Here is a 24212-nt window from a genome sequence, read left to right on the forward strand (position 1 = left end):
GGTCAAGGTCATCTTCAGCTACATACTGACCTAGAGACCAGCTTTAGATACATGAGATCTTATTTACGAAGAAGAAGAAGAAGAAGAAGAAGAAGAAGAAGGAGGAGGAGGAGGAGGAGGAGGAGGAGGAGGAGGAGGAGGAGGAGGAAGAAGAAGAAGAAGAAGAAGAAGAAGAAGAAGAAGAAGAAGAAGAAGAAGAAGAAGAAGAAGAAGAAGAAGAAGAAGAAGAAGAAGAAGGAGAAGATGAAAGAGCAGTTTGTTAGATCTTCACACTGGGCCTATATGACAGATTCCATTGTTTTTCTCATTCTTGCTGTGAAAAGACTAAAAGCAATGGTTGTGCATGCAGTCCCTGGAGAATGGTCCAGGAGCACTTGTGACTCAGGCAAGCCATAAGCACAGTCTGATTCACAGGCTGTTACATATGTACATGATGTGGATTCTGCCTCCAGGGTATATTTCTCTTACAAAAGAAAACATGGGACTGAAGAGATGTCTCAGTAGTTAAGAGCACATACAGTCCTTGCAGAAGAACTGAGTTTGATTCCTAGAACCTACATTGGATGGCTCACAACTACCTGTTACTCCACCTCTAGTTGGGGGGGGATCAGATGCTTTTGACCTCTGTGGGCATTGCACTCATCTGCATATAGGCCACATTCACACAATACAAACACACACACATACACACACACACACAAGCATGCAAGCATGCATGCTCACATACATATACATATAACTTAAAAATAAAACGTATCTTAATGTCTTTGTTAGGGTTACTTTTGCTATGATGAAACACCAAGAGCAAAAGCAAGTTAAGGATAAAAGTGTTTATTTGACTTGCACTTCCTTGTTGAAGGAAGTCAGAACAAGAACCCAAATATGCCAGAAACTAAAGGCAGAAGCTGATGAAGAGGCCATGGATGGATGCGACATACTGGCTTGTTCCTCGTCGCTTGTTCAGTCTGGTTTTTTTTTTTGAACCCAGGACCACCAGTCCAGGAATAACACCACTCACAATGGACTTAGCCCTTTCCCAACAATCACTACTTTAAAAACCCTTTCCCGACAATCACTACTTAAAAAAAAAATGTCCTGCAAGCTTGCCTACAGCCTGATCTTATGAAAACATTTTTAATTATTTTTTTTAAAAAACTGTCTTTTCTCATTCTACATACCAATCCCAGTTCCCACTTCCTCCCCTTCTCCAGTTCCTACTTTCTTCCCCACCCCAATTCCACCCACTCCTCAGAGAAGGTAAGGCTTCCCATGAGGAGTCAACAAAGTCTAGCACATCACTTTGAGGCAGGATCAAGGCCCTCCCCACTACATCTAGGCTGAGAAAGGTATCGTTCAAAAGAGAATGGGCTCCAAAAGTCAGTTCAAGCAGGATGGATGAATCCTGGTCCCACTGACGAAGGCATTTTCTTAATTTAAGTTCCCTCTTTTCAAATGGCTCTAGCTCATGTCAAGTTGGCATAAAACTATCCAACACACTTTAAAAACAACAACGCCATGGCACATCTGGAGATTATGTGTGTTATCTGAGGGGCTGAAATAAAGCAAGCGCTTGAAAAATTAGGATGAGGAGAACACCCTGTGGGCTGAATGACGGAGGAAGCAGAATTCTTGCATTGTGGTTCTAAGGTCAGACTTAGAAAGGGCAAAATGGAAGGCTGGAGTGGTTAAAGCAGAGGAGTGACATGGGGGCAGATGAACGCTAGGCACATTTTTCACCACAGCAGTAATTGGACTGAAGGGATTGAGGGGCACAGAGAGGCCAGCACTCATTAAAGCAGGAAAGGAGGGATTGCAGAAAGTTCTTCGTTCGAAGATAAAGACAGCTAACTCTCAAACTTTCAGTGTCCAGCAACCATGTGTGCTGCCAATTATAAACAGCTTGAAAGAGAGAGACCATCAAGCATTTAGAAGTTCAGAATAAGCAGTAATTTCTGGTCACTAATAAGATCCTACTGTTTTAAAGGAAGATAGTATCCACAATCTTTTAGCCCATCCATTCCAGGCTTGAGAGCAGATAATTTGATATGTCTAGATGTTTCCCAAAGTAAATTAATTTGACATTTTTTTCTGGCTAGTAATCAAATAAAAATAAAAAATAATACTCTTATTCAGATAGGTGATGATAGACAGACAGACAGACAGACATCTGTGTGTTCTGGGGCTGGGGAGATAGTTCAGTCGGCAAAGTTCTTGCTTTACAAGCACAAAAGGCAGAATTTGATCCCCGGAACCCATGTAAAAACATCCAAGTGCAGTGGTATACACTGATAAACCCTGCAGGAATATGTGACATAGAAACAGGTTCCTAGAATTCACTGGCAAGTCAACCTAGCCTACCTGGTAAGAGCCAGACAAGGGAGAATGCCTGTCTCATAAAATATGGACTCTGGCTCATCTCCCACAATGCCCTTGTCTCTTTTCCTCATTCATTTCACAAGCGTCTGCCTCTCAGTCTCTTTTCTAGATTTTTAGGCTTTGCATACTATAGTGGTTTGAATAAGAATGGTCCCCATAGACTCATATAAGTGAAGGCTTAATCACCAGAGAGTGGAACTCTTTGATAGGGTTAGAAGGATTAGGAGGTGTAGTCTTATTGGAGGAAGTGTGTCACGAGGGGTATCATTTGAGGTTTCAAAAGGCCAGGTCTCTCTCTCTTCCTGCTGCCTGTGTATCAGAATGTAGCTCTCCTTCTCCAGCACCATGCCTGCTGCCATGCTTCCCAGTGTGATGATAATGAACTAAACTTCTGAAACTGTAAGCAAGCAACTAATTGAATGCTTAACTTTATGAGATGCCTCAATCAGTGTGTCTCTTCACAGCAATAGAACAGTAACTTAGACTACCATATTTATACCCATATTTATGAGTACATATATAAATGCATCATATATAAAATTTACATATACACATATACATTACAGACTAGGAGCTGCAATTGGGTGAACATATGTTATCTAATGCCTTTCTGATCTTAAATATATTAAACATGAATACATTTCTGTTGCTGAATAATCATCTGTGTTGGGTAGAGAGTGAACTGACCACTTGATGTTATAGTGAATGATCAAACAATCACGATAAGATGAAACATTCAATGGTCATGGCGCAATAATGTATCTTAGCAGTGGGGGCTGCCTGAGCATTGACATTCCTAGTTTGCCCACCAGCAAAATAAATTAACACATAATTAAAGCTGCTTTGAAAGTATTACATGTAGAAAACTGAAGGAGTTCTGGGAGAGAAGATTCAAAGGATGGAGGTGAAAATGGGAGTAGAATTCTGTAGACAGAAACATTTTTTTCATAGTATAGAGGAGTCAGCTAGCAGAGACTCTAGATTCAAGGAGAATGTTCAAGAAGGAAAGAAGAATGGATGGCATCTGCTCATTATTTTACTTTTAATAACCTGGAATTATCAGGAAGCCGGGTTTTGCCTTGGCATCATCATTTTTCTTCCTCTAATGAGTAGAGCCGAAAATGCACAACTAAAGGCTTGCAATACTGTAGATACTACATAAATAAATCAATATTCTTATTCCTTCTTTAAAGACAAAAAGCAAAGGAGTAGTATCTGCAAAATAAGAGCCAAGATTTCCTCTGGCCTCCATATGGATATGCACACGTGCACATGTGCACGCACACCCACACCCACACCCACACTCATTTCTGTAGCACTAATATTTCTGTATATTTTGCTCAAAGATCAACACTAAATGGGAAAATGCCCTCCCTTGAATCAAAATCAAACAAATAAATCAGCCAGTAACCTCAAAAATGAGGTCTGAACATTTTCCCTCAGAGTACAGTCACCACACCTGCTCACGATATGTGGCCTGGAAATAACTTGTTCAAGCCCTGCTAAAGAGCTTGAATGTGTCTCATGAATATGCAAAAGAAAATTTATTAAGATTTTTCCCCATAAGCCAAAAAAAAAAGTATTGAAAACCAGATGACAATCATTGGTTCATATTTTTATATCAGTCTTATTTTTTTTTTAAAGGAAAGCCTAATAGCTTCTCCACACCATCATTTCACTCTGGCTCATGAGTGGGAAGTCCAGTGCAGTGGCATGCTGGGAAGTGTTTAATAACTTGTTCCCTGGGGAGGAAGGTCGTGCTTGATAATATGTGTCAATTCCTGTGGTGTCAATGCTCCCTCCACGGCAGACTCTAAGCTATCTTCTTGGGCAAGCAGAGATGGGAAGAGAAGCTCACAGTAGGCTCTCACACACCAGCAGGCTACTGACCATATCTCTGAGGTAAGCTACTTAAGCCAAGCAGCTAGAATCACATTGCAGTTATGAGATTCTCTGTTACAGCCTCGAGTGTGAAAAATGCATTTTCCCCTCTAACTCAATCTAATTTTCTATCTTGTGCTCTTATTCTGACTCATGTAGAAAATCAATCTAATCATTTCAGAGGAACTCGGTCCAGTTCATGGATGACTCAATCAATTAAGAATTATATTTCTGTCACCTTCAGCTTCAAAATGCCTGCAGGGATTTATCTTCCTTCCCATCGACACTGGTGACTTCTGGGAACAGCAGACAAGGGGCTGCTTCTTGGTCAGCCGCAGGGGCAGTAAATTACTCCAATGATGAGGTATCTTTCACTCTTCTCTGTATCATCTGGTAGAGCTTGGAGGGTATACACTGGGCATGCTGAAACCTTACATGCATCCCAAGCCTAAGGTCTTGTTCATAGCTGTGGTCTCAGCCTATAACACTTACACTCCTCCTCTCTGATGCATCCTAGTATACATCCAGTCCCTACATTAATCTCCGGTACCCTAGATGGCTCCTAGACATCCCCATTGGGTATCTAGGGTTGCTGTGAGTCCTTTCAATGTGACAATCCACATATTTCAGCAGCAGGTGATTTAACGTTTTCCCCTTTAGTCAGGCAGACTCCTTGTCCAGCATCCCTCTCTTAGCACATTGTTCACATCAAAGGAACAAAATGTGAAGGAGGAAAGGGTTCCGTGAAACTCCTTATGATAAATTGGTATGGAATAAGAAGCAAAGAAGACAAGCTAGTCTTTGCTCTTGCTTGTTCATGACCTATCTTCTCCCTTCTGTTCCAAATTCTCCTCCTATCTCCTCCTAGGTAGAGCAATGATGTTAATTGTTAATAGGTTGATATAGTCTTTCAGCTTGACAAGATCTAGACTCACCTAAGAGATAAACCTCTGGGTGTGTCTTGGAAGAAGTTTCTAAATTGAATTAATAGAGGTGAAAGACTCGACTGAGTGCGGGTGACTCCATGCCATAGTGTGCTCCCAACTGAATAAAATGGAGATAGTTGAAGACTAGACTCTTTAGAGTACTCTCTGGAGTGTGATCTCATCTCTTCCCCCTCCTCTCTCCTGATATATCTATCAATCTATCATCCATCTATCTATCTATCTATCTATCTATCTATCTATCTATCTATCTATCTATCATCTATCTATCTATCCTGACTGTGAACACACTGTGACCAGCCGCCTCATGCTCCTGATGCCATGGTTTTCCTGTCATGAGGGACGGCACCCTCAGACTCTGGGCCAAAATCAACCCTTCCTTCCCTAAGTTGCTTTCATCAGGTGTTTTGCATAGCAGTGAGAAAAAGAAAATAATACATACAACAAAAAAGAGATTTCTTTAGCCTTCTTTATCCCTTGTCAAATCTTTCATAGTTTAGGCTTAAAGGTATTCGGCTAAACCTTGTTGCCAAGAGATGTGATAAACCTGCATTTGTTTAAGCATAGGATGACTCACAACACCTGAGGTGGGTGGGGAATAAAAGGCAAACAGGGCAACTACATCTACTCCTCACACCATTCCACACAGAGGGAACCACTAAGAGAATCAATTTTATACCTTTTATTATAGAAATGTGTATGCCCACCTTTCCCAGTTCTGGTCACCACATCTTGATACAAAAAAAAAAAAAAATGAAATCTACTGACCACTTTGTGTGACACATAGAAAGAACTCACCCAGTGTCTCTCATTGCCCACAGTTTAGTAAGACTGTATTATACAGATATGTCAATAGTGATCAAAGCTTCTAGTATCTGCCAGCTGTTGCATCATCCCTGATCCACAGCCTTTTGCAAATTACAATATGCACGCCAGAGGACTTAAGACAGAAGAAAAAAGGCTTTTCCCTAAGGTATGGTCATCTAGGTCTGCCAGCTGAGAGGCCAATGTTTGCTTTGCTGTCCTGTGGACAGACACAGGATTAAACCTCAGAAAGCAAAGTTGTGCTTCCATCGACTACCCTGGAGACTGCTAACATTTACACAGTATTGATTTCTCCTCATACAGTGCTACTAAAATGCACGTCTGTTGACAATGTCTCATGATAGAAGTTTGCAAATGCGGTGCATATTCCACTTTCAATGGGTTTGCCACAAAATGCATATATCTTTCTTCTCCATTATAGAAAAAAATCATAACATTGTTGGTTTCTTTTTTTAAGTTTGGGCTTTATCCAGAAAAATACAATTGCACTGTAAGAGTTTTATTTGGAAGGAGTTGAATGCTTTGGCTCATATATTCTACTTTCATGAGGCATCATTTAGGGGATTAAGCTGAACACAATTTGGAGGATTACGTCTGTGAATAGAAAGTGAACGATAAGGAAGAGTTTTATACGGCCTGGCTAAGGAGTGACCCAGCACAGAGCCAAGGCGCAAAGACTAGGAAAGAATTTTATTTTGTCGCATTTTGATTCTGTTTCCTCAAGTGGTTGGGAAAACCTGTCAAAACACTAGCCAGTGGCATGTTCAAAGAATATGGATATCTGCCAAAGAAAACAGGAAACTGGGGAGCCAAGTGTGAGGTTGTAATCCCAGAACTCAGGAGGCCAAGGCAGGGGATGAATCTAGAGACAGCGAGACAGCGGGAATTCACAGGTAAGCCCTGTGCTACATGGAGAGGATTGGGAGGTGGGCAGACAGAGAGAAAGGGAGACAGAGACAGATGAGAGACTGAAACAGAGAGAAGAGAGGGTGAGGAAACACGCCCAAACAAACATAAAACAAATAGCAAACTCTGTGAGCATGAGAACCAAAGAGTTAATATAATACTAAAATGCTGTTTCAAACCTCATCCCTAAATACAAGGCATACAAAGAAATAAGAACAATAACAGTTGTGGTGTGAATATGGTGTGACTCCCACAGGCTCCTGCGTTGAATGCTCTTTCTCCAGCTGGTGGTGCTATACTGGAAGGTGGAGCCTAGCCGGAGGAACTGTGTCACGAGGTGATCCTTTGAAGGTTGTGCCCAAACCCTAGGTCCTTGGTCATCCTCTGCTTCCTGGTGAGGAATCCACCCCACCCCGTTCCCACTGCCATAAGTTCTGCCCACGTACATGCGGTTAAGTGACCATGGTCTGAAAACGAGCCAAAATGCATCTTTTTCCTTCGAGGTGTTCTTCCAGATATTTCTGCCACAGATACACAAAAGTAACATACACTAGACCAACAGAAAAAATGAATAAAAACAGTCACTGAGGAAGCCAACATGAGGCCTACCTAACCACAACTTAAAATAAGTTATATTTATGGCCAAAGACCTAAAGGAACTCAAGAACAAAGAATAGAAGGAAAATTACAAATGCTGTCTCAACACATGGTGAATAAGAATAAATAGATACAAAGTGTGAAAAGGAGAAGCTGGAGAGACTGCTCTTTGGTTAAGAACATCTACTGCTCTTGCAGAGGACCAAAGTCCAGTTCCTAATGCCAACACAGGACAGCCCGCAGCTGCCTGTAACTCCGGCTTTCCAAGGGGATCCTACATCTCAGAACCTCAGGCCACTATTGGCAAACACCTTCATCCATGTGCACACACACACACACACACACACACACAATTTAAAAATAAAATTTAAATTTAAATATAAAATGGGACCACATTGAGGGTTCAGAGTAGATTTGAGCAGACAGAAACATAACTGTGAAGATTGGTCAATTGGTGCCACAAAGCCTGAGTATTGAAAAGAAAAAAAAAGGAAGCCTTAAGAGATCTCTGAGACACCATTAGGCTTAACCATGTCTGAAAGCACAGGCAGACAGAAGAGGGAGAGGGAAGAGATCAAGCATTTAAAGAAGTAATGACCGAAAGCTTTTCATACTTGATAAGTGATAAATTCAATAAACAAGCAGAATAAACACAGACAGTTCCACACAGAGACATATTACAATCAAGCTATTCAACACTAGGGCACAGAAGAATATTAAGACAGAGACAAGAGATCTGTCACATGGCAGGGACTCTCAATGAGACTCACAGATGATTTCTAAATGGAGACTATGATAGCCAGAAGGTAATAGGATGACAAATTGGAAATGCTGCAAGGAGAAAAGAAAGTCAGCCAAGAGTGTATGTTTGGTCAAGTTGTCCTTTTAAATGAAGGATAAATCATGACAGTCCCAAACTTTAAAATGATGGAGGTTGTGTTAATAGACCTACCCAACAAGAACAGATTCTGTATGCAGAAAGAAAGAGCAAGGGACAGCAAAGCAAAGCTAAATGAAGGAACAAAGAACACAAACCAGGTAAATACATAAGTAAGCACAGGTGAATGCATTGTTTTATTTGGGAGTCATAATCCCACTTTGCTTCATGGTTGAAAGGAGGAAGGCAGGCCAGTGAGATGACTCAGCAGCTGAAGGTGCTTGCTGCCAAAGTTCACGACCTGAGTTTGATCCAGGTACGACAGGTGGAAGGAGAGAACCAACTTCCAAAGGTCATTCTCTGACCTCGCCATCCATGCAGAAGCATGTGCACATGGCTGGGGGGTGGAGGGGGCGGGAACAGGGCGCTGGGAATAATTGAGCATAATTTAAATATCTAACTAAATAAAATGAATGAAATTAACTATAAATCTATGTGAGGATACATAATAAATATGTACTTTGTAAAAACTATACTTACAGGAGAGGCAAACATGTCTGGAAGGGAAGCTCAAGAATATTAACTTAAAATAGGTCATTATAAGTTTTATAGATGGGCTTTAATTCCAAAAGTAATCACAAGGAAAGAAATTTAAACACAAAAAAAAATGAGGAAGAAAATTAAAACACAAAATCTCAATTACAAATTTGGGAGGCGGGCTTGGGGGATGGCTTAGTGTATAAACCACTTGCTGTGCAAGCATGGGGACCTGAGTTCAAATCCCTAGAGCCCACGTACAGCTGGCTGCAGTCGTGTGTGTCTGTAATCCCAGCAGTCCTATAGAGAAGGGAGGTAGAGACAGGAAAGTCCAGGTAGCGCTGTTGCAAACAAGAAATCCTGTCTCCTAACGAGTTGTCCTCTGACCCCCACCTCTACCTGTATTCCATAGTAGGCACCTACACACAAACACATGGGTGGGGGACTGATTTTAAAAATCTACCAAAAATGTTTCCTTTTGGATCTTAATAATGACAAATGCAGCGGTTATACAACATCGGGAATGTTCTTAAGTGCCCCAGGATAGTATCACATAAATATAAAATTAACACTTTGCCATGGTTTTATCCCAATATTTGATAGTTTTACAGTGAGTTTATAGTGAATTAATTACTGGTCTAATAGTATGCGTTTTTTACAGATGCAGCCGTCACTTTTCTTGAGCATTGTGTAAAAACCACAAGGTTCAACCACCCACATGTTCTATCTCATGTATGTTTTATTTTAACTTATACTAAAAATTGTAGTTATTGTTATTTTTATAATTTGCTTTAAATATCTGTTTCTTACATTTTTATTTCATTGATGGTTTTCTGTATCAATGATTTCCTTATGTGATTGTCCCAATCAGCACTAATGCCATGCCGTACATAGCAGAAGATCCCCCTCTAATAAATATAAGAAATAGCATGCAAATGAGGCAGAGATGGGTCAGTCAGGAAGCAAATGCTAATATATTTTCTTGCTCTTTAACTTTGAAGATTTGCTCATTTTTATTCCTTTTATCTTGAAAGCAACATATAACGTCTCTAGCCATTGCAGAATCTTAGTTAGGCTTTGAAAACACATTCATAAACACCCTTCCGAGCAATGATGATGGGGCTGAAAGTCTTAGGCAGGCACACAAATTTGGGGTCTCAAAATTATTTTTACTGAGGAAAGTCTCAAATTACAGGACCAATTACAGTTTGACTAAAATGACCTGAATTAGAAATCAAATCACCTTAGAGTCATGGCATCTATTTGGAAAAGAAGTAGCATCTGATCCTGCCATCCATCTCCCGGGCATGTACCTGTGTACCCAAAGAAGCCTAAGGCAGCACATTGTTATGTGATGCAGTCACACATCCGTGTGCTCTGCAGCACTGTCCACAAAAGCCAACTCACAGAACCAGCCTCAACCCCCATCAATATTAAAAGGGCAAAGAAAATGTATTTCCATAGACTAGAGTAAAACTAAGTTGTGAAAGAAGAATAAATAGATGTCATTTGCAGGAAAATAGATAGAACTTGAGAACATCATATTGACTGCAACAGGACAGATTTAGAAAGATAAATTACCCTGTGTTTTCTTCATACACAGAATCTAGATGTGAAAAGGACTCAAGAAGTAGAAGTAGCCTGGAGAACCACTTAGGACATTGATTCTCAACCTTTCTAATCTTACAACCCTTTAATACAGTCTTTCACGTTGTGGTGACCCCAACCAAAAAATTATTTTTGTTGCTACTTCATAACTGTAATTTTGCTAGTGTTGTGAAGTGTGATGTAAATATCTGCTATGCATGATAGCTGATGTGTATATTCCTGTGAAAGAGTCCTTCAATCCCCAATGGGTTTGCGACCCACAGGTTGAGAACCACTGATTTAGGAGGCTATTTCCAGCAAGAAGGGAGACAAGACAGGGAAAGGGAGTTGAACACAGTCAAGGTGCATTGCTTGCATCTATGCAAATGTGACGATGACAGTCAGAACTCTGGCTCGGTGGTAGAGCATGTGCCCGCCATACATGAGACCCTAGGTTCAATTCTCAAAACCGCAGAAAGGAGAGCTTCATAGTAAAAATATTTTCCATACAAATAGAAAATGCAAATTTTAAAACGCCCTGTTAATTGGGAGAAGCAGAAGGGGCTTTTTTTTTTTTTTTTTTTTTTTTTTTTCCTGAGTCTCTGGCATGAATTCCCAAAGCCTCCCTGACATTCTGGATGCCAACACAACAATCATACCGACTATAAAATGACACTGAATCCATTCATTTTTACTGCGTTTTTCATTCCTTTGTCCCAACCTTAAATCTATTTTCACCTTACACACTTGTTCTTGGTATTTATTAGCACAGGTCAACTCCACATTCCGTGTTGATAAAGCCAAGGTTCTGGTACATATTTTAAATGGTTATTTGTCTTGATATTGGTTTCAGAACTGAAGAAAAGCTGAAAGATTATCAGGGAATTTCCAATATGACCTATACCCGGATTTCTTCATCATTAACATCTTAAATGAGTATGGTATGTGTGTCCCAAGTAATAATTATCATTATTAACTAAATTGATATTTTATTTTAATTCTTTTAGTTTTCACCTAATGTTCTTTTTCTATTTCAAATTTCCACCAGTGAAATCATGTTACACATTGGCCACCCTGCTTCCCCGTGTTCATCTAGTTACGACAGTTTTTAGGCTTCATTCTTTGGGGTTTTTCTTGTCAGCTTTGAGGATAACTGTCCGGGCAGAATGATCGTCATTTCAGGTCTGCCAAACAATTTCGGAGTTTTCCAGGAGACAAAATAAGAAGGATTAAAAAGTTCTATTCTTATCACAATAAATCAAGACAGTTTATCAATATAGCTTATCGTGGACAGTGTTAAAGTTGGTCACCTGCATGAATTTGAGTTTTCAGTTTACTGCAAAATTCTTCATATACTAACCCACTATTCGACATAAGATGCTTCAATGCATCTTACACCTAAGGGATCATGATTTATGCTCTACTCCTTTGATGTGGGAAAGTCTACTGTGAAGTTATTTGGAATTGTTTTGAAAGGAGTAAATATATTATTTTGGTTATTCTATTTTAACTATATGCAGTAACATATGTCTGTGTATGGGTTTATGTATGTGTGTATTGTGCTCATGGAAGCCAGAAGAGAATATTGGATACCCTGGAGTTAGCTTTACAGGCAGTTCTGAGTCACCCAACCTGGGCAGTAGGAACTTATCTCAAACCCTCCGTCAGAGGAGTATAGGTTCTTTAACTGGTCAGCCATCTCTGTAGCTCCTATGTTGTGCTAATTTTTTGGATGGTAAAGAGTATGGCTTGAAGGTACAAGTTTGAACTACATTGAGCAAATTCAAAAGGTAGGAGGGTATAGAGTAAGGAAAAACCGAACAAAGCTGAGCTCTCCACTGGGATGAAACTATGGGCTCCTGACCTTCAATCCCACCCATAGTTCTGAATATCCTCAAGGGAAGCATCTCTTAAATCCATCGTGAGGACATCATCTTCTACTGTTGAAGGGTAGCCTTCCTCTAGACAGAAAACCTAGAGGACCATTACCATTTCCATGCCAGCGGATTTCCAGGAATAGAGGATTCCCCACCATGGGAATCCATGGGAGAAAAGCTACAAGTGGTCCAGCCAAAGGCAAATCCCTCTTACATCCGTGAAAAGCTAGACTTGACCGCTGAAGCATTGGCTAGAGGAAGCAACACAGCTGAAGGCATGGAGATACCATGAAGTAACTAATACACACAAGCGTATCTTTAATTGTAACTGTCTTTAACAGGGATGAATGAGACTTTTCCTCCCACTTTGTCCTCCCTTCTCCTCACAGGAAGGATGCTCGGGTTGTGCAAGACAAGGCCAGAGCCTGGCTTTCTTCCACTGTGTCTTCAGCTTTGCAACCCACCAAGCTTTCCGAACACATATGCCTTCCAGCTTTCCGAGGACATTCTCATTCTGGGGCTCAGGCTGAGTCTCCTCACACATGTATGCTAATATTTTGTTTAGAGTATTTTGCATTTATATTCATGAGCAAGTGGCTTTTAATTTTCCTTTCTTGTTTGTCCTTGACAGGACTGAGGACCAAGGTTATACCGGCCTCACAGAATGAGTTAGGAGGATTTTGACTTTTTTCCTTTCTCTGAGAGAAAATGTCAGATCTGTCTTAAATATGTTTGGAAGAATTCCCATTTGAACACACACTAACCTGGAGTTCTTTTTGTTGAAACATTTTAATTACGGATCTATTCTCCTCTAGAGATAGAGGCTTACTTTGTCTGTAATTTCTTGAATGCGGTTTTATGAGATTATGTTTTTCAAATTTTTCAATCATATTTTACCTTTTGTTTGTATGTGAATGTATGAAGCCAGAAGAGAGCATTGGATCTCCTGCAACTGAAGTTATAGGTCATGAGCTACCCACTGTGGGTGCTGGGAACCAAACTCAGCTTCTCTAGAAGAGTAGCAAGTGCTCTTTGTCCCTGAGCTGTCTCACCTGACCCATAGTCTTTCATTATTTTTAATTTAATCTGTTAGATATTTTTCTTATAATTTCTTCACGTGGCTACTTGGATGGTTTCTTCATATTTACCCTTCTTTCTTCTGTAACACTTGAAATTAAGGATATGTGTTTTGGTCTAAGTAGCACCTCAAAAGTTTGACTTATAGTAAGTTGTCATTGAGCAAAAACGATTGCTAATCTCCATTGAGATTACTGCTCTCTAGGAGTGCGGTAATTAAATTCCACACCTTTCTGGATCTTAAGTATTTTTTAATTAATGATTTCCAGGTAATTCCACTGTAGCCAGGACACTTATTCCCCATGATATGAACCCTTTGAGATTTATTGAAACCCTATTCCTTATGACACTGCATAAATTTAGATAAATAGCCTACGTATACACAATAAGAATGCATGTCCTCCGGTTGTTGGAAACACTATATAAATATAAATCACATTTGCCTATTTTGCTAAATTTATTAATTTTGCTCTGTCAGTCCTCTGTAATTTCACCAATATTTTCTTAGCTTGCATATCAAATAACTAGTCAGAAAGTTGCCTTAACAATAAGCCCATTGCAATCTGCATTTCTATTTATATTCTGGTTTCTACTACTCCTTCTTGTACTTAATACTTTTTTATTTGGTATGAAAAATGACCGGGTCGCTAGACAGCATTTCCTTTGTCTCCAGAGTTACTGCTGGGTTTTTCTAAGATACATCAAGCTGCTTATACTTCCTTTTTGGTTCGCAAGTTTCTAGGAATACTGCTAAGTAATATGATTTAAGTATTTGTGTTGCTGTATAATCTGTTTCCAAGCCCTGGCCATCAATATGATAACAGTTGGAGATGGGGTTCTGGGAGGTAATGAGATTCAGATGAGAGTAGGAGGGTGGAGCGACCATGATAAGGTCAATATCCTCATACTAGCAGAAGATGGAGAGATGCTGTCCTTCCCATGTGCTTACACCCAGATAAGGCAACCAATAGGAAGTCAGGAACAAGGCCCTCATGAAATAACAAATCTGCTCCCTCTTTGGTCTTGCACTTTCAAACCTTAGAATTTTGGAAAATCCATGTCTGTTGTTTGACCTGCCTAAACTGCGGTTTTGTTATTGCAGCCTAAGTGGGCCCTTAAATTTTCTAAATTATTATTTCCCCAAAACTAGATACCAGCTAGACTTGGCACCCTTGACTTTGGGGCAAAACAAAGGAGTAAGGAAAATCTATCAAGAGATCCATCTTATCTATCCCTTGGCAGATAGACCCAATCTGTCTGGGTCATCTCTGGAAACTGATGGCTTCATTACTCTCCCATCCCTGTTGGCCCATAAACTTCCCTTTTTCTCCCCATAGCTTCACTCTGACACATTCATCCCTTGCACCTCAGGTGTTGGTTCCAGCTGTGTCTCTGTGAGAACCTAACTCAAGGTCCACCAACAAGAAATGTCCTACTCACTACTGACAAAGGTGACAAAGGCCTGGAGGGACATGGCAGTGTGTAAGGACACTTGCTGCTTGTATCAAGGACCAGGGTTCAGTTGCCAGCACTCACATTAGGTAACTCACAGCTGGTGGTAATTCTATATCCAGGGGCATCTTCTTCTGGTCTCTGGGGCATCTGCATCATGTGCACTAACCCACGCATAGAAACACACACAATTAAAAAAAATAAAATAAAAATTCAGTCATGCACTAAAAGAACACAAGCTACACACTGGTGACTATCAGCTTTATGAATATATTTTAATTGAACAAACTTGAGCCACTCTATCAGTTTGAGTGTGATCCTATTTCTACCTTGAATGTCTTCGCCTTATGGAAGTTGAAGGCCTCTCCTAAGCCAGGAACATCCTGTGTCTCCTTCTTAAGGGACTTAGAAGAGCAAACTGCCTTAAGGAATTTCTCTCTCATCTTCTTAATCACCTCTTTCTCACTCTGAGCTGAAGATTTCTATTGTTAAATGAATGCTATTTCTATTGTTAAATAAATACATTGCCTATAAATGACACACGAAATAGTGCACTTGGGGCTGGGGAAACGGCTCTACTCCTAAATGCTTACTCATTTCCTAAGTAAAATTCCAGGTGCAGTAGCCCCTGTCTATAATCCAGAGCTAGAAGGCAGAGACAGGAGGATGTCTGGGTTTACAGACCAACCAGTCTAGCCAAGTCTGTTAGCTCTGCTTCCCAGTGAGAGACAGTCTTTCAGAAAAACAAAATGGAGAGTGACTGAGGAAGACATTTGACATTGACCTCTAACTGCCACACCAGGTGCACACACATGTGCACACATCCACGAACAAATGCACACACATACCCCGAGCACAGAAAGTGCGTATTGTTTTAGAATATAGAGACCCTCAAATCCAATCTCATTCTTCTATAGGAAAGGGGGAAAGAGCGAGCCAATGTTATTCTCAAGGCCACCCGGGATTTACTGCTAAAATCTAGTGCTCTGGATTCCCAAGTCAGGGCTTTGTATCCCCATAAATTACTTACGATTGGTGACTTGACACATCTGCTCAGATGGAATTATGGGGTTGATTTAGAGCTAGAAAACGTGTGCTTTGGGGCAGACAAGGACAATGGAAGGAAAGAAAAGACGGGGCACCAAGATGGGGAGAGGTGAGAATAGGGGTGAGCACATCCTTACAGAAGGAGACCTAGAAGAGACACCAGCATGTGACTCACACAGATAGTCACCCCTGGTGCACAATCAAATGAACTAATATAAGGATAGCAGGAAATATATATGTATATTAGAACTGGAAGCAATTTTTCCCTTGCTTTAATGAGTAAGGTATATGGGCATATCGAATATAAGAGATTTAAATCTTCATTTGTTTTATTTCACCTTCTCAAGGCCAGTGTATAATCTATAAGCACAAGAGACACCACAGACCATAAAACTGATCTCAAAATTTATTCTCCAAGCCTTTATCAAAATGTGAATCTCTTAGCAAGGTTTTTGTTTTTAATTCATAAACCAGTTCCGATTGCTTCTTTTAAAAAAAGCAAAACTATTTTAAATTGAGTCATCACATCACCCAAGTGGATGGACTCTGACCAAAGATACACAGTAATGCTCTATCTTTACTTTAAACTCATTTTAAAAAGTACAATATATAAGTGTGATTCTCTGACACTGCTTTATAATTTATCAGGAGCAACTTGATCCCTCCTACAAGGCCGAAGACTAATGTGAACATCTGTATTCCCTGAGAGATTAGTGCGTATATTTGGTCTTGATAAGTTTGTTAAGATGGAGTTAATTGACTGACTCCACTTTGAAATTGGTTAACATTACTCCAGCCTGTGTTTCTGGAATCCATTTGGCTATGCTTCTGCACTACCATCGTTTTCAACAAGGCCAATGCCACCTCACTAAGACTGTGATACTGTTAACCCTATTCCTCCAATAGGAAATTAAAGGACGGAGGCTAAATATTTTTCCTATTCTTAAGTGAACAAGAGGTAGCAGTGATTTAAACCCAAGGAGAGTGAATCGATCTCAGAGTGTCTAATAATAGCCACTCTTCACCTAAAATTTTATTATCCTCAGGAGAAAGTTAAAAAGAGAAATGCAAGCCGGGGAGCTGAAGTTCAGATGTCTGGGAAGCTTGTGTCCTGTGACTCTAAGGTAACTTGTGGTCCAAACGTTAGGGATTTGGTTGGGTTTAAGTGCTTGCATCTCAGCATTGTGAGCTGTAAGTCTGAATTTCAAGGGAAGAGATTGGGAGGGGAGAGGAGGGGATGGGGAGAGGAAGGAAAAGAAGGAAGATGAACATGAACAAGGGAAGGAGGGAAATAAAAGGGAGTGAAAAGAGAAAACAGGAGGGGAGGAGCAGGAAGAGTCCATACTAGTAGTTAGAGCACAGGGCAAAAAAATTAGGCATAGCCACTATGATGTCATGTGGCAGAGCCCAGTTCAGCCTGAAGGTGTGAAATCCTTACAGCTCCATATGCCAAAGCCTTTCTTGGCATGGTAGATGCTGCGGTGATGGGGAAGAAGTTGGTACATAATATAATACTACAATATCTGTTTTGCATCAAACTCTGCAAGTTGCCCCTAATAGTGCAAAGTCAGCCACTGAAGTTCATGGGCATCATCTCTGGCCACAAGACCTCAGGTACATTTCAGACTCACACCATCTGTGCTGAGGCTCTCCTTCCCTCAGGCTTCAAACTATTCATCTGTGCATAATTCATTTCTAATTTATCAGCTGTCATCTAAGGCATCAAGTACTAACATATATTAATATTGTCATTTTAGAATATAATGACTATAAAGGATTTTATGTAGCATCTTTAACAACAAGAAGCACTGATTATTTGGTAGTCTCAGGGGACCTCTCTTCTTAAGCAATGATGTATGTCACAAATACCTTGAAACTGAACTTAAGGGTCTTTACTTAAACATAGTAAGTTATATTCAAATAAGCACAGTGATATGGGACAAAAAGAATGGCCAGACGATTCTGCAATTGGTGTTAGAATAATTCATCTTAGAGTATGCAGAAAATGAGCGCTATCACTGTCAATCACCATATAAATAATTTCTCTACAGACAGATGTTTACATTTTTTAACAACAGATACTAAAGGGATGAGAAAATGCTGCTTATTTAGAGCAGAAGGATTTAGTTGTGGTAAGAAAATTGACAATGGACAAGAATAAACAAATATTTCTCTTCTAGCAATAGTGAATGCTCTGACACTACGGGCTAGATTAGAGCAAGTCCATAAAGCTACCTGCTGTACTTCAACAGAGTGCATGTGTTTACAGCCCCAGGTTTAAATACCTTATGTTTTCTGCATGCAATCATTTTCTTCATTGGTATATTCACGAATTCAATAGTTCCAATGAACCCACTTCCAAGGTTCTTAAGGACATTATATCTCAGCCTAAGAAACAATAGAGCATTACTACAAAATGTATCTTCCTAATATTTTGACTTAAGGACATTGGTCAAGTGTCAAATAATACACTAGAATCTGTTCGGACTCTAGGGCAACAAGCATAACATCAGGGTATGCTCAACTCTAACTTCCATTAAAATTAAAATACCAGTGTACTCAACTAATAGGAAGTTACACAGTAGTTACCAAAGTTCTTGCTCCGGGGACACAATGGATGCCTGAAGTCACTGGTAATAAAAATCTTTGTGTACAATGTGGTTTTATCTTACGTATATATGTATGTGATAAGTTTAGTTCATAAATTTGGCACAAGAGGAGAGCAACAATAATAATTTGTAACAAAAGCAAACAGTGATAGCAATGCATAAATTGTGTGACTATGCTCTCTCTGTGCCACACAAACTAGCTCATGATAGGATCCCATTGTTTTCATGTTTAATGTGGGGCGATTATGCCTACGTGACGCAATGAAATGATTGCATTGAGATGAAACGATGAGCATGGTGTAGGCATTGAGGTGTGGCACCAGGCTACCACACACAGGTACTTGATAGCCAACATGGCTACTAAGTCACTAATGAGCAGGTAGCACACTCAGTGTGGATACAGTGGTCAAGGGATGATTCATATTCCTTGACAGGTGGAGTAAAATGATAGGAGATTTCAACCCAACCTCAAAACAGAATGTAACTGAAAAGCTGGCCTGCTTAACATTCTCTTACCATTTTTGAGTGAAAGGGCTGAAAGCGAAGCAATAGGTTAGGAGGAAACTTTACACCAGAGAGAGATTGGGCTGTGTTACAATTCTAGTATTAGCAGTCCTTGATTTTGTCTTTGTGTTACTTTATGTTGATTTTTGCATTATATTCCCAAAAGCTATGAACTCTCTGCGGGATCTAGGTTCAAGCCCTTCCTTGCCACTTTCTGGCATCTGCAGTCCTTCACAAGCTTTAGTTCATAGTTGCATTACTCCTAATTCAGCTTCTGTCACCTCGTGGCCTCACAGGCTCTGTGGATCTCCAAATCCCACTCTTCTTATAAGGACGCCAGCCAGTGGTTTTAGAGCCTGTCTCAACTTGGTAAAAATCTCATTTCAGCTTCATTGCATCTCATAAAACCCTATGATCAGATGAAGTAAATCACACACACACAGGTATCAGCATTCAGACTGCCCTGTAGCCTTTTGGAGGAGACAATTCACCCTGGCTCTCCTATCAGGATCCTACTCATTTACTTGGCAAAATCCATGGTATTTCTCCCCTACAGCTGGACAACACTTGGGTTGTTTCTCATCCCCTGCCTGACCTTTCTTCACCAGTTCTTCCGATTCCTCAGAAACGATGCCTGTCTATCACAGATAACTGGGATTTTTATCTGTTGGTTTCACCTACTGATACATGACCTGATGGCTTGGCTGAACACCTCTCCCAAGCTGAGCTAAATACTTAGGAGTGTTTGAATAAAATAAGTAATATATAGACTTTAATAAATCACTCAAAATCTGACATTCCTTTATGAACATTCCATGTAATTAATAAGAAAAAAAATCAAATCTAAATAAAAAAAGAAAAATGTAATCAAGTAGGTTGACAACCAGCAAGAGATAATTAAAACGATCCTGTTTTGTTTCTTACTTTCATTAACATGCAAATGAGATTCATGAAGTTTGATATTGTGTTTCAGCAAGAGCCATAGAAACAAATTAAGAATGAAAATGAGTCCCACCGATGGAGATTCCTGTTGAGTATATAAATTAATGAAAACTATGATTGCATCCAATTAATAAAATATAATTCTGTGATTTATTGGGCCTCAAAAATGAAACAAAGCTTCATAGATAAATTAAATTTTGAATCTTTTTTGGTGGACCCCACTCTGTGAATGCTGTCAAGATTTAAGAGAAGGGCAATAAATGTTAAACTCTGCTTTACTTTTACAAGCACAAGGTGGAGAAACCTTGCTTACAAATCAGAGTGTTGTAGAAATGGTTTCCCTGGTAGGAGGACAGGTGATCTAGGGTGTCATCCAGAATACAGAGAGAACCCAATGCCTATGCAGTCAGAGATCCAGAATCACAAGCAGGAATCTCTGACTACAAGGTACTTGTGAGAAACTGAGAAGCATGAGCAAATCCAAAGACCTCTGTGTCTCTCACTGAATACAAAGATCTCAAAGTTTCCCTCCATTTGGTACCTTTGCTCTGAGAAACACCAAAGTGCTTACCTCGAATAATTTGAGATTTTAATCATATCGAAAAAAGCTTGAAACCATGTCAAAGGGTCATACAAACATGTCTATAGTCATTGGAACTGAGTGGTGTATAATGTATACCAGATGACAAAATGCACACACACACAGTTAGGTCCAAAGTTCCACATACTCAAACTCAAGCATTAAGCAACAGCACCAAGAAGAGCAATAACAACAAGGAATAGATTCTGCAGCATGGTGGAAGAGGAAATAACATTCAAGCAAAGTACGGTTTTGAAACTATGAGTTGTTGGGAGTCTGCTTTTTTATCTGTTAAAATGGTTTCCTATTTGTCAGTGTGCCCCTCACATGTTTGTGCTGATGTCTTTGACCCCAGTATATTAAAGAATGTAACCTCGGTGACAGTCATTTAGCACATGGGTGTGTGGCATGGCACTCTCTCATATCTCCTGCCAATGAATTGCTTTTGTCTCCCCTTTCCCTGAATCATATGCAAGTCATCCCTTGAGCCCAGCCTACCTAAAAAATAAAAACAACTAGAATTGAGTATTTCTCAAGGGGCAGAAAAACCTTAAGAAGCTCTTGATCCCCAGCAACAAAGAAAGCCATGTCAACCACATCAAGAATTAAACAAAATAGGAATTATTATTTTCAAATACATAGCATGCTTTAAAATTACTTCTTGTAGACCCCTTTAACTTGAAATAGGAAACCAATTAAGTTCCCATCATTCCTATATCCATAACGATTGCAAATCATTGCTATTTTTTTTTTAACTTTACAAGATACATAAAAAACTCACCAGATTGAAGAAACTAAATTCTTTGGATGTTAAAATGATGGTATAGAGTTTTCTGGTAGGATGTATTTCTTTGTCTTTCCTGAATGGAAGCCAGGTGTCTTAAATGTCTACTTTATCATCATTGGCCTATTTAGACATTAATTTCTTTTCAGAGCATATCACTTGCAACGCTTTTATTAAGAAAATGGAAAATTCACAAGATTCATCCTGAGTCAAAGGGTTCGGGGGCGGGGGGAGAGCAGACTTACCATCTCTTCGATTCAACCTTGCGAATCCAGGACCATGACTGCTGGAGAGCTCAGAAGAACTGCTGAAGGATGCCGGAGGCAAGGCAGACACCAGGGGCTCATCACAGTCATCTGCCAGGAGGGAAAATGCCACGTTCCAGTGAGCACAGAGCTGACAGTTCTCTTCAAATCAATAGACACAACAAATAAACACAACATCAAAACGAGGATCTAAGCCACGCATGGCAGCACGTGCCTGCAAGCCTAGTGTGCAGCAGGAAGGTGCAGGATGACCAGGAGTTCAAGGTCATCCTCAGATATCCGGTGAGTTCAAAACCATCCTGGGCTGCAAGAAACTCCATCTCAAAATAAGTAAACAAGCAGACCTAGATTCTCTAGAACTATGCCTATTTTGCATGCAGTATGCCGCCAAAAGTCTGGCAAGGTCAGTAGCCATAGAAAAACAACTGATAGAGGAGAGATTGTAGAAACAGAGAAAGAGAGAAAGGAGACATTATTGAAATTAAAAAATAAAATATGGTGAGATCAAAAGGTATGCTTTAAGAAAGATTTTTTTATCACGAGCAGAAAAATGTATAAATTTAACTACACTAAAATGAACCTTGTGACTTGCTGGAATATACCTGTAATCACAGGAATTCAGAAAACTGCTGCATAAAGATCTCAAGGTCAAAGTCCAGCTGGGCTAGACAGTGAACTCAAGGACCCACAGTCACATTAGTAAGACCCTATCCCAAATTATTTACAAAAGCAGAACGAGGGCTGGGTATCTAGCAAAATGGTAGGGTGCTTGCCTAGCACATGCAAGGTCCTGCGTTCAATCTCTAGGTTCACAGAATAAAAAGAATCGATGGTTTCTAAAATACACCCTACAGTGGAAAAAAAAAAAACAATCATAAAATGTATCAAGTTCATCTAAAAGAAACAAATGAGACATAGTTTTTTTCTATAAAATGTAAAAGTTTGTTGAAATGTTTAGAAATTTATAGAACGTATGAAAGAAATATTTAAAGAGGAAAGAAATACATGGAAACTTGTATCTGAAAGAATGATTATAAAGGAAGCATAAACCAGTACACAATCCAGGAGCCTGAGTATAGAAAATGTTTTAAGTGAAGAAAAATAGAAATACCTTCCACTTCGTTAGCACAAGAAACCAAACACATTGATTGACACGCAAACTTCAAAAAGACCAAAACTACAAGTAGATACATCTTTATAAGCAATGAGTGGATAAACTGTTCAGGGTCCAAAAAGGCCAAAGGAACTGAAGCATGTGGGTCAGGAAGAGTCCCTCCATACTTATGAGAAAATAGCATAGGTAAGTACTTGTAAAACAGCTGGCTATATGCTTGTCAATTTGAACTTCAGCATGCTGCAAGACTCCAATAGCTCTACTAAGGAGCAAGTGCTCCTGGGAATGGCTTACCCACGAGGAACAACAGTCCCAAGAGGCCTTCTGAATGCACAAGAGTGATATACAAATGCCAGCAGTTTTCACTTCCCATGAAACCAACAAAGCCAGACACCACTGACTGAGCAGCAGATGCGAGGGTCTCTGCACTCAGGCCCGTCCATCATTCATAACAGCAAAGAACCATTCACAACCCACAAGTAGTGTCCAAAGAACAGACAATGACGGCATAGTTCACCATGAAATAATACACGGCAATGAAAAGGAGCCACAGCAACACAAAATGGTTAGCTCATAGAAATATAATTTTAATGGGAAAATATTGAGTTATGACAGCAGATCTGCTAGTTTTGGGAATTTGTAAATGAAAAGATAAATAATATGTTGTTTGGAAGCATACATGATTTGTCATTCAAATTATTTTAAGAGAAGGAATGAAACTGTAAGACTTCAGGATTTGTTTGTATCATGGGGTAGACTCAAGATGAGAAGAAAGTGCCCAGGATTCATCGCCAAAGGTCAAAGTTTGGGTGTTAATGGCACCTTCCAAAGATTCCATTTTGTTATATCACTTCAAAAATACACAAGCATTGGCATATGTGCATATGCCTGTACAGATCTTAGGCTCTGTAGAAGTAGAGACAAGTCTCCACCTATTTATCTTAATATCACATAGACTGCTCTTTGTGTGTAATCATGAGAGGGGACACATATGTGTGGGTGTTTGCATGCACATGGAGGCCAGAGCTCAACTCAGGCTTCTCACTGGTCTGGAGGTTATGGAGGAAGCTGGGATACATGCATAGCTAGCTGCAATGTTCAACCTCCTTCCATGTCCCCGGTGCTGGGATGACAAGTGTTGCCAGCACACCCAGCTTTTGTAGGCAGGTTCCCGGGATTGAACACTGATTCTCAAACTTGATCCTCAAGAATGTTACAAACCCATCTCTCTCTCCAGCCCCACATATATTGCTTTTACTGTTAAAAAACAAAGTACAAAAAAAAATACAGTGATAATGCTTGCTTTGATAGTGACACATGCTTAATGTACTCTGAATGAGCTTTAAAGCACTTTCCTTTTTGAATTAAGAAGTTACTCTCACTTCTGCTTTAATCAGAATAAAAGCTCCTACTTAATATTTTTACGTATC

The 24212-nt window shown here is 39.8% G+C and overlaps 1 protein-coding gene across 1 annotated transcript in view; it reads right to left on the bottom strand.

Moving 5' to 3' along the window:
• Cntnap4 (contactin associated protein family member 4) overlaps positions 1-24212 on the bottom strand; it is a 279574-nt gene that overhangs the window by 214104 nt on the left and 41258 nt on the right. Inside the window, exon 2 of the mRNA XM_057753520.1 lies at positions 21648-21758. Coding sequence (XP_057609503.1) covers positions 21648-21758 — 111 coding nt within the window. The remainder of the gene's footprint in view (positions 1-21647; positions 21759-24212) is intronic.

This window comes from Chionomys nivalis, chromosome 21 (assembly GCF_950005125.1).
Source record: "Chionomys nivalis chromosome 21, mChiNiv1.1, whole genome shotgun sequence".
In the NCBI taxonomy this organism is placed as follows: domain Eukaryota; kingdom Metazoa; phylum Chordata; class Mammalia; order Rodentia; family Cricetidae; genus Chionomys; species Chionomys nivalis.